Source organism: Ylistrum balloti, unplaced genomic scaffold, assembly GCF_031769215.1.
Source record: "Ylistrum balloti isolate Yb309-2 unplaced genomic scaffold, AGI_CSIRO_Ybal_v1 Utg369886, whole genome shotgun sequence".
Classification (NCBI taxonomy): Eukaryota; Metazoa; Mollusca; class Bivalvia; order Pectinida; family Pectinidae; genus Ylistrum; species Ylistrum balloti.
Genome location: NW_026782021.1, coordinates 224,874 through 238,946, shown reverse-complemented (window position 1 = coordinate 238,946; position 14,073 = coordinate 224,874). Strand labels below are relative to the sequence as shown.

General features: G+C 42.0%; 1 protein-coding gene across 1 annotated transcript in view; it reads left to right on the top strand.

Moving 5' to 3' along the window:
• Positions 1-14,073, top strand: part of LOC132546363 (uncharacterized) — an 80,282-nt gene that overhangs the window by 47,081 nt on the left and 19,128 nt on the right. The window contains exons 19-20 of the mRNA XM_060210076.1: positions 3,929-4,080; positions 5,687-5,774. Of these exons, the coding sequence (XP_060066059.1) occupies positions 3,929-4,080; positions 5,687-5,774 (240 nt within the window). The remainder of the gene's footprint in view (positions 1-3,928; positions 4,081-5,686; positions 5,775-14,073) is intronic.

Sequence of the window (14,073 nt, the reverse complement as noted above, 5' to 3'; positions counted from 1 at the left end):
GAGTGGGAGAGGGGTGTGATGGACAGAAATCAAGATTGGGGAGAGAGAGCAGGCAAGAGAGTGGGAGAGGGATGTGATGGACAGGAATCAAGATTAGGGGTAGAGAGCAAGCAGAGAGTGGGAGAGGGATGTGATGGACAGGAATAAAGATTGGGGAGAGAGCAGGCAGAGCGTGGGAGAGGGATGTGGTGGACAGGAATCACGATTAGGGGGAGAGAGAAGGCAGAGAGTGGGAGAGGGATGTGGTGGACAGGAATCAAGATTGGGGAGAGAGAGCAGGCAAGAGAGTGGGAGAGGGGTGTGATGGACAGAAATCAAGATTGGGGAGAGAGAGCAGGCAAGAGAGTGGGAGAGGGATGTGATGGACAGGAATCAAGATTAGGGGTAGAGAGCAAGCAGAGAGTGGGAGAGGGATGTGATGGACAGGAATAAAGATTGGGGAGAGAGCAGGCAGAGCGTGGGAGAGGGATGTGGTGGACAGGAATCACGATTAGGGGGAGAGAGAAGGCAGAGAGTGGGAGAGGGATGTGGTGGACAGGAATCAAGATTGGGGAGAGAGCAGGCAGAATGTGGGAGAGGGTAGTGGTGGACAGGAATCAAGATTAGGGGGAGAGTGAAGGCAGAGAGTGGAAGAGGGATGTGGTGGACAGGAATCAAGATTAGGGGGAGAGAGAAGGCAGAGCGTGGGAGGGGGATGTGGTGGACAGGAATCAAGATTAGGGGGAGAGCGCAGGCAGAATGTGGAAGAGGGTGTGATGGACAGGAATCAAGATTAGGGGGAGAGAGAAGACAGAGAATGGGAGAGGGATGTGGTGGACAGGAATCAAGATTGGGGGGAGAGAGCAGGCAGAATGTGGAAGAGGGTGTGATGGACAGGAATCAAGATTAGGGGGAGAGAGCAGGCAGAATGTGGAAGAGGGTGTGATGGACAGGAATCAAGATTGGGGGGAGAGAGCAGGCAGAGAGTGGGAGAGGGATGTGATGGACAGGAATCAAGATTGGGGAGAGAGCAGGCAGAGTGTGGGAGAGGGATGTGGTGGACAGGAATCACGATTAGGGGGAGAGAGAAGGCAGAGAGTGGTAGAGGGATGTGGTGGACAGGAATCAAGATTAGGGGGAGAGAGCAGGCAGAATGTGGAAGAGGGTGTGATGGACAGGAATCAAGATTAGGGGAGAGAGAAGACAGAGAATGGGAGGGGGATGTGGTGGACAGGAATCAAGATTGGGGGGAGAGAGCAGGCAGAATGTGGAAGAGGGTGTGATGGACAGGAATCAAGATTAGGGGGAGAGAGCAGGCAGAATGTGGAAGAGGGTGTGATGGACAGGAATCAAGATTGGGGGGAGAGAGCAGGCAGAGAGTGGGAGAGGGATGTGATGGACAGGAATCAAGATTGGGGAGAGAGCAGGCAGAGTGTGGGAGAGGGATGTGGTGGACAGGAATCAAGATTGGGGAGAGAGCAGGCAGAGTGTGGGAGAGGGGTGTGATGGACAGGAATCAAGATTAGGGGGAGAGAGAAGGCAGAGAGTGGGAGAGGGATGGGGTGGACAGGAATCAAGATTAGGGGGAGAGAGTAGGCAGAGAGTGGGAGAGGGATGTGGTGGACAGGAATCAAGATTAGGGGGAGAGAGTAGGCAGAGAGTGGGAGAGGGATGAGGTGGACAGGAATCAAGATTGAGGAGAGAGCAGGCAGAGTGTGGGAGAGGGATGTGGTGGACAGGAATCACGATTAGGGGGAGAGAGTAGGCAGAGAGTGGGAGAGGGATGTGGTGGACAGGAATCACGATTAGCGGGAGAGAGAAGGCAGAGCGTGGAAGAGGGTGTGATGGACAGGAATCAAGATTGAGGAGAGAGCAGGCAGAGTGTGGGAGAGGGATGTGGTGGACAGGAATCACGATTAGGGGGAGAGAGAAGGCAGAGAATGGAAGTGGGTGTGATGGACAGGAATCAAGATTAGGGGGAAAGAGCAGGCAGAGAGTGGGAGAGGGATGTGGTGGACAGGAATCACGATTAGGGGGAAAGAGCAGGCAGAATGTGGGAGAGGGATGTGGTGGACAGGAATCAAGATTAGGGGAGAGAGAAGGCAGAGAGTGGGAGAGGGATGTGGTGGACAGGAATCACGATTAGGGGGAGAGAGAAGGCAGAGCGTGGAAGAGGGTGTGATGGACAGGAATCAAGATTGAGGAGAGAGCAGGCAGAGTGTGGGAGAGGGATGTGGTGGACAGGATTCACGATTAGGGGGAGAGAGAAGGCAGAGAGTGGGAGAGGGATGTGGTGGACAGGAATCAAGATTAGGGGGAGAGTGAAGGCAGAGAGTGGAAGAGGGATGTGGTGGACAGGAATCAAGATTAGGGGGAGAGAGAAGGCAGAGAGTGGAAGAGGGATGTGGTGGACAGGAATCAAGATTAGGGGGAGAGAGAAGGCAGAGCGTGGGGGGGGATGTGGTGGACAGGAATCAAGATTAGGGGGAGAGAGTAGGCAGAGAGTGGGAGGGGTGTGATGGACAGGAATCAAGATTGTGGGAGAGAGCAGGCAGAGTGTGGGAGAGGGATGTGGTGGACAAGAATCAAGATTGGGGGGAGAGAGCAGGCAGAATGTGGGAGGGGTGTGATGGACAGGAATCAAGATTGGGGGGAGAGAGCAGGCAGAGTGTGGGAGGGGGATGTGATGGACAGGAATCACTATTAGGGGGAGAGAGAAGGCAGAGAGTGGGAGAGGGATGTGGTGGACTGGAATCAAGATTAGGGGGAGAGAGTAGGCAGAGAGTGGGAGGGGGATGTGGTGGACAGTAATCAAGATTGGGAGGATAGAGCAGTCAGAGATGGGGAGAGTGATGTTAGTAACAGGGATAAGTTTGGGGAGAGCGGATAGTTAGGCAAGCAGAGAATGGGAGAGAGTGATGTGATGGACAGGGGTCAACTGGGGGTGTGGGGGTGTGGGGGGGGGGGGGGGTGAAGGCAGAAAGTGAGCAGGGGGGGGGTGAAGGCAGAAAGTGAGCACAGATTTGGTGTTCAGCATCAACATAGGGGAGATAAGGAGTTAGAGGGCAGACAGAGAGAGGGAGGGAGATATTTAGGGGAGGAGCATTGGGAGATGTTGGTTGAAATGAGGGGAGAGGGCAGGATAGAAAGAAGGAGGAGGTGGACCAATAGTGGTGGAAGCATGTACCCAGTGATCTACTTCTTAATTGGTCTGAAAGTCTATTTTCATTTCTCCTAAATTTGAAATCAAGTGGAATGTGGTTATTGATAAAACATGTTGTAAAATAGAGTTTACAGAGAACATTTTTCAGACATAAAAACAAATTTAAAAGATTTTAAAGTGTTAAGGAGAAAAAAAGAGACATCATAATTAATTGAATTGATAGATAAATTGTGTCTGTTTTCAGAAAGTAATTTATTATGATTAAATTTATCATTAGACACTTCAGTAGTGATGAAAAGATTATACAGTCAAGCAATGTTTCAGGCAGACATCTTATCTGGTAGCAATACCCAACCCCCATTAATCAAACAGGCAAAAATAAATTCCGAAACACTTAAAATCCCATCCAGACTAAAAAAACAGAACAACCGTTAAATGGTTGGACATGCTTTCAACTTAAACTTTAAATCTGGTCGACCTTTATAGTGTTTGTCTGGTTTTAGACAGTTGTATGGTATATGTACTTCATAAAGTCTCCTAGTTTATTGGAGATGTTTTATATACTTACATCAGTTGTATGCCGTGCTAGGGTTCTACTTGTTTTTGTTATAAGACTATGTCATATCTCAGCATGTAAGGCTTTATAATAATGATTGATTATACATATATTTTGTGGAACACATAGTTCTACAGATAAGGCAATCATATCCATACTTGATCACATTACTTGTATGTTTTTCTGATGAGAATAAGGTTTTAACACCTGGTTTTGTTTTAATTTAAAAGATTCAAGGGGAGTTAATCTTGAGTGGGGACCTCCAGGGCCGAGTTTATTTCTGGAACAAGACTTCGGGTGAAAGTGAAGCTGCTATACAGGCCCATGACAAACCTATCTACAAGGTCCATTACCATCAAGGTCGTTTCCTCACAGCTTCAGGGTGAGAATTTTGTCTGCGCTTGTGTTTTGTATAAACAGAAATGTCTGAATTTTCAAATATAAAGATGATAGATCTGACATAGATGACTTTTTCCTTGGAACAAATGCTAAATATGAGATCTGATTCTAACTACCTCTACTCAAGAACTAGACTACAATCCCTCTGAATGGATTGATTCCTATCCCCCTGAATGAGATCTGATATTGATTACTGTCCCTCTGGATGAGATCTGACATCGATTACTGTCCCTCTGAATGAGATCTGACATTGATTACTGTCCCCCTGAATGAGATCTGATATTGATTACTGTACCTCTGAATGAGATCTGATATTGATTACTGTACCTCTGAATGAGATCTGACATTGATTACTGTCCCCCTGAATGAGATCTGACATCGATTACTGTCCCTCTGAACGAGATCTGACATTGATTACTGTCCCCCTGAATGAGATCTGATATTGATTACTGTCCCCCTGAATGAGATCTGATATTGATTACTGTCCCCCTGAATGAGATCTGACATCGATTACTGTCCCTCTGAATGAGATCTGACATTGATTACTGTCCCCCCTGAATGAGATCTGATATTGATTACTGTCCCCCTGAATGAGATCTGACATCGATTACTGTCCCTCTGGATGAGATCTGACATTGATTACTGTCCCCCTGAATGAGATCTGATATAGATTACTGTCCCCCTGAATGAGATCTGATATTGATTACTGTCCCCCTGAATGAGATCTGATATTGATTACTGTCCCCCTGAATGAGATCTGACATTGATTACTGTCCCCCTGAATGAGATCTGATATAGATTACTGTCCCCCTGAATGAGATCTGACATTGATTACTGTCTCCCTGAATGAGATCTGACATTGATTACTGTTCCTCTGAAAGAGATCTGATATTGATTACTGTCCCTCTGAATGAGATCTGACATTGATTACTGTTCCTCTGAAAGAGATCTGATATTGATTACTGTCCCTCTGAATGAGATCTGACATTGATTACTGTTCCTCTGAAAGAGATCTGATATTGATTACTGTCCCTCTGAATGAGATCTGACATTGATTACTGTCCCCCTGAATGAGATCTGACATTGATTACTGTTCCTCTGAAAGAGATCTGATATTGATTACTGTCCCCCTGAATGAGATCTGACATTGATTACTGTCCCCCTGAATGAGATCTGATATTGATTACTGTCCCCCTGAATGAGATCTGATATAGATTACTGTCCCCCTGAATGAGATCTGACATTGATTACTGTCCCCCTGAATGAGATCTGATATTGATTACTGTCCCCCTGAATGAGATCTGATATTGATTACTGTCCCTCTGAATGAGATCTGACATTGATTACTGTCCCCCTGAATGAGATCTGATATTGATTACTGTCCCCCTGAATGAGATCTGACATTGATTACTGTCCCCCTGAATGAGATCTGATATTAAATACTATCCAAATTACTCCTATGTAGAATTTGCAGGTAATGTGAACTTGACCCACATTTGATCTGATGTTACTGATTGATTACCTAACTCAATGATAATTTCATTGGATGAAAGCTTATATTGATTCATCCAATTACATTTATTTTGTAGAGATGGAACAATCCGTGAGTGGGACATGATGACAATGACCAGTGTTCGACTTCTCCAAGGCCATCAAGGACCAGTCCGAGATGCCAGGGTGAGACAACTCTATTAAATGACATATGCATACATTTTGATGCCATCAATGGCATGTTTATTGATTGCACTTATTCTACAAACCACACACTTTTCACCACTAGACACATACCACTATAGACTATATACTGTACTGACTGTATGAATCACACACTATTGACTGTATACATCACACACTACTGACTGTGTACATCACACATTACTGACTGTATACATCACACACTATTGACTGAATACACCACACACTACTGATTGTATACACCGCACACTACTGACTGTATACACCACATTCTACTGACTGTATATATCACACACTATTGAATGTATACATCACACACTACTGATTGTATACATCACACACTACTGACTGTATACACAACACACTACTTACTGTATACATCACACGCTACAGACTGTATACATCACACACTATTGACTGTATACATAACACAATACTGATTATATACATCACACACTACTGACTGTATACTTCACACACTACTGACTGTATACACCACACACTGCTGAATGTATACATCACACACTACTGACTGTATACTTCACACACTACTGACTGTATACACAACACACTACTGACTGTATACATCACACACTAGTGACAGTATACATAACACACTAATGACTGTATACATCACACATTGCTGAATGTATACATCACACACCACTGACTGTATACATCACACATTAGTGACAGTATACATAACACACTAGTGATTGTATACATCACACACTATTGACTGTATACATCACACACTACTGACTGTATACATCACACCCTACTGACTGTATACATCACACACTACTGACTGTATACATCACACACTACTGACTGTAGCCACTGCTGACCGTATACATCACACACTACTGACTATACACACTGCTGACTGCATACATCACACACTATTGACTGTATACATCACACACTACTGACTGTATAAATCACACACTACTGACTGTATACATCACACACTACTGACTGTATACATCACACACTACTGACTGTATACTTCACACACTACTGACTGTATATACCATACACGACTGAATGTATACAACACACACTACTGACTGTATACATTACACACTACTGACTGTACATATCACACACTACTGACTGTATACATCACACACTACTGACTGTATACATCACACACTACTGACTGTACAGACTGCTGACTGTATACATCACACACTACTGACTGTATACACCAAACACTACTGACTGTATATACCATACACTACTGAATGTATACATCACACTACTGAATGTATAGATCACACACTATTGACTGTATACATCACACACTACTGACTGTATACACCACACACTACTGACTGTATACATCACACACTACTGACTGTACAGACTGCTGACTGTATACATCACACACTACTGACTGTATACACCAAACACTACTGACTGTACATATCACACACTACTGACTGTATACATCACACACTACTGACTGTATACATCACACACTACTGACTGTATACATCACACACTACTGACTGTATACATCACACACTACTGACTCTATACATCACACACTACTGACTGTATACATCACACACTACTGACTGTATACATCACACACTACTGAATGTATACATCACACACTACTGACTGTATACATCGCACACTACTGACTGTATACATCACACCCTACTGACTGTTTACATCAGACAATATTGATTGTATACATCACACACTACTGACTGTATACTTCACACACTATTAACTGTATACATCACACACTACTGACTGTATACATGACACACTACTCACTGTATACATCACACACTACTGACTGTATACATCACAAACTACTGACTGTATACATCACACACTACTGACTGTATACATCACACCCTACTGACTGTATACATCACACACTACTGATTGTATACATCACACACTACTAACTGTATACATCACACCCTACTGACTGTATACATCACACACTACTGACTGTATACATCACACACTACTGATTGTATGCATCACACACTTCTGACTGTATACATCACACACTACTGACTGTATACATCACACACTACTGACTGTATACATCACACACTACTGACTGTATACATCACACACTACTGAATGTATACATCACACACTACTGACTGTATACATCACACACTACTGACTGTATACATCGCACACTACTGACTGTATACATCACACCCTACTGACTGTTTACATCAGACACACTACTGACTGTATACATCACACACTACTGACTGTATACATCACACACTACTGACTGTATACATTACACACTACTGACTGTATACATCACACACTACTGACTGTATACATCACACACTACTGACTGTATAAATCACACACTACTGACTGTATACATCACACACTCCTGAATGTATATATCACACACTACTGACTGTATACATCACACACTACTGACTGTACAAACTACTGACATTCACACACAGTACTGACTGTATACATCACTCACTCCTGACTGTATACATCACACACTCCTGACTGTATACATCACACACTACTGACTGTATACTTCACACACTACTGACTGTATACACCACACACTACTGACTGTATACACCACACACTACTGACTGTACATATCACACACTACTGACTGTATACTGACTGTATACATCACACACTACTGACTGTATACATCACACACTACTGACTGTATACATCACACACTACTGACTGTATACATCACACACTACTGACTGTATACATCACACACTACTGACTGTATACATCACACACTACTGACTGTATACATCACACACTACTGACTGTATACACCACACACTACTGACTGTACATATCACACACTACTGACTGTATACTTCACACACTACTGACTGTACAGACTGCTGACTGTATACATCACACACTACTGACTGTATACATCACACACTATTGATTGTATACATCACACACTACTGACTGTATACATCACACACTTCTGACTGTATACATCACACACTACTGACTGTATACACCACACACTACTGACTGTATACATCACACACTACTGACTGTATACATCACACACAACTGAATGTATACATCACACACTAATGACTGTATACATCACACACTACTGACTGTATACATACACTCACACACACTACTGACTGTATACATCACACACTACTGACTGTATACATCACACACTACTGACTGTATACACACACTCACACACACTACTGACTGTATACATCACACACTACTGACTGTATACATCACACACTACTGACTGTATACATCACACACTGACTGTATACATCACACACTACTGACTGTAATCACACACTACTGACTGTATACATCACACACTACTGACTGTATACATCACACACTACTGACTGTATACATCACACACTACTGACTGTATACATCACACACTACTACTGACATCACACACACTGACTGTATACATCACACACTACTGACTGTATACACACACACTACTGACTGTATACATCACACACTACTGACTGTATACATCCCACACTATTGACTATATACATCACACCCTACTGACTGTATACATCCCACACTATTGACTGTATACATCACACATTACTGACTGTATACACCACATACTACTGACTGTATACATCACACACTACTGACTGTATACATCACACACTACTGACTGTATACACCACACACTACTGACTGTATACATGACACGCTGTAGACTGTATACATCACACACTACTGACTGTATACATGACACGCTGTAGACTGTATACATCACACACTACTGACTGTATACACCACACACTACTGACTGTATACATCACACACTACTGACTGTATACATCACACACTACTGACTGTATACATCACACACTACTGACTGTATACATCACACACTACTGACTGTATACATCACACACTACTGACTGTATACATCACACACTACTGACTGTATACATCACACACTCACACACACACACTACTGACTGTATACATCACACACTACTGACTGTATACATCACACACTACTGACTGTATACACCAAACACTACTGACTGTACATATCACACACTACTGACTGTATACTTCATACACTACTGACTGTATATACCATACACTACTGAATGTATACATCACACACTACTGAATGTATAGATCACACACTATTGACTGTATACATCACACACTACTGACTGTATACATTACACACTACTGACAGTACATATCACACACTACTGACTGTATACATTACACACTACTGACAGTACATATCACACACTACTGACTGTATACATCACACACTACTGACTGTATACATCACACACTACTGACTGTATACATCACACACTACTGACTGTATACATCACACACTACTGACTGTATACATTACACACTACTGACTGTTTACACCACATACTACTGACTGTATAAACCACACACTACTAACTGTATACATTACACACTACTGACTGTATACACCACATATTACTGACTGTATATACCACACACTACTGACTGTATACATGACACGCTGTAGACTGTATACATCACACACTATTGACTGTATACATCACACACTACTGACTGTATACATCACACCCTACTGACTGTATACATCACACACTACTGACTGTATACATCACACACTACTGACTGTATACACACACACTACTGACTGTATACATCACACACTACTGACTGTATACATCACACACTACTGACTGACTGTATACATCACACACTACTGACTGTACACAATACTGACTGCATACATCAAACAAAACTGACTGTATACATCACACACTACTGACTGTATACGTCACACACTACTGAATGTATACATCACACACTACTGACTGTATACATCACACACTACTGACTGTACACATTGCTGACCGTATACATCACACACTACTGACTGTATACATCACACACTACTAACTGTATACACTACTGATTGTATACATCACACACTACTGAATGTATACATCACACACTACTGAAGGTATACATCGCACACTACTGACTGTATACATCACACACTACTGACTGTATACATCACACACTACTCACTGTATACATCACAAACTTCTGACAGTATACACCACACACTACTGACTGTATACATCACACACTATTGACTGTATACATCACACACTATTGACTGTATACATCACACACTACTGACTGTATACACCACACACTACTGACTGTACATATCACACACTACTGACTGTATACTTCACACACTACTGACTGTATACACCACACACTACTGACTGTATACACCACACACTACTGACTGTACATATCACACACTACTGACTGTATACATCACACACACTACTGACACACTATACACACACTACTGACTTTATACATCACACACTATTTACTGTATACATCACACACTACTGACTGTATACATCACACACTACTGACGGTATACACCACACACTACTGACTGTATACACCACATTCTAATGACTGTATACATCACACACTACTGACTGTATACATCACACCCTACTGACTGTATACATCACACACTACTGACTGTATACATCACACACTACTGACTGTACACACTGCTGACCATATACATCACACACTACTGACTGTATACGTCACACACTACTAACTGTATACACTACTGACTGTATACATCACACACTACTGAATGTATACATCACACACTACAGAATGTATACATCACACACTACTGACTGAATACATCACACACTACTGACTGTATACATTACACACTACTGACTGTACATGTCACACATTACTGACTGTATACATCACACACTATTGACTGTATACATCAAGCATTACTGACTATATACACCACACACTACTGACTGTATACACCACACACTACTGACTGTATACATTACACACTACAGACTGTATACATCACACACTATTGACTGTATACATCACACACTACTGACTGTATACATCACACACTACTGACTGTATACATCACACACTACTGACTGTATACATCACACACTACTGACTGTATACACCACACACTACTGACTGTATACATGACACGCTGTAGACTGTATACATCACACACTACTGACTGTACAGACTACTGACTATATACATCACACACTACTGAATGTATACATCACACACTACTGAAGGTATACATCACACATTACTGACTGTATACATCACACACTACTGACTGTATACACCACACACTACTGACTGTATACATCACACACTACTGACTGTACAGACTGCTGACTGTATACATCACACACTACTGACTGTATAAATCACACACTACTGACTGTATACATCACACACTACTGACTGTATACGTCACACACTACTGAATGTATACATCACACACTACTGACTGTATACATCACACACTACTGACTGTATACATCACACACTACTGACTGTATACATCACACACTACTACTACATCACACACTACTGACTGTATACATCACACACTACTGACTGTATACATCACACACTATTGACTGTATACATCACACACTACTGACTGTATACATCACACACTACTGACTGTATACATCACACACTACTGACTGTATACATCACACACTACTGACTGTATACATCACACACTACTGACTGTATACATCACACACTACTGACTGTATACATCACACACTACTGACTGTATACATCACACACTACTGACTGTATACATCACACACTACTGACTGTATACATCACACACTACTGACTGTATACATCACACACTACTGACTGTATACATCACACACTACTGACTGTATACATCACACACTACTGACTGTACAGACTGCTGACTGTATACATCACACACTACTGACTGTGTACATCACACACTACTGACTGTATACACCACACACTACTGACTGTATACATCACACACTGCTGACTGTATAAATCACACACTACTGACTGTATACATCACAAACTACTGACTGTATAGGTCACACACTACTGAATGTATACATCACACACTACTGACTGTATACATCACACACTACTGACTGTATACACACACAACACACTACTTGACTGTATACATCACACGCTGATTGACTGTATACATCACACACTACTGACTGTATAAATCACACACTACTGACTGTATACATCACACACTCCTGAATGTATATATCACACACTACTGACTGTATACATCACACACTACTGACTGTACACACTGCTGACAGTATACATCACACACTAGTGACTGTATACATCACAAACTATTGACTGTATACATCACACACTACTGACTGTATACATCACACACTACTGACTGTATAAATCACACACTACTGACTGTATACATCACACACTACTGACTGTATACATCACACACTATTGAATGTATTCATCACACACTACTAACTGTATACATCACACCCTACTGACTGTATACATCACACACTACTGACTGTATACATAACACACTACTGACTGTATACATCACACACTACTGACTGTATACATTACACACTACTGACTGTACATATCACACACTACTCACTGTATACATCACACACTACTGACAGTATACACCACACACTACTGACTGTATACACCACACACTACTGACTGTATACATTACACACTACTGACTGTATACATCACACACTATTGACTGTATACATCACACACTACTGACTGTATACATCACACACTACTGACTGTATACTTCATACACTACTGACTGTATATCACACATAATGTATACATCACACTACTGACTGTATACATCACACACTACTGATTGTATACATCACACACTACTGATTGTATACATCACACACTTCTGACTGTATACATCACACACTACTGACTGTGTACATCACACATTACTGACTGTATACATCACACACTATTGACTGAATACACCACACACTACTGATTGTATACATCACACACTACTGACTGTATACATCACACACTACTGACTGTATACATCACACACTACTGACTGTATACACCACACACTACTGACTGTATACATTACGCACTACTGACTGTATACATGACACGCTGTAGACTGTATACATGACACGCTGTAGACTGTATACATCCCACACTATTGACTGTATACATCACACATTACTGACTGTATACACCACATACTACTGACTGTATACATCACACACTACTGACTGTATACATCACACACTATTCACTGTATACATCACACACTATTGACTGTATACATCACACACTACTGACTGTACAGACTGCTGACTGTATACATCACACACTACAG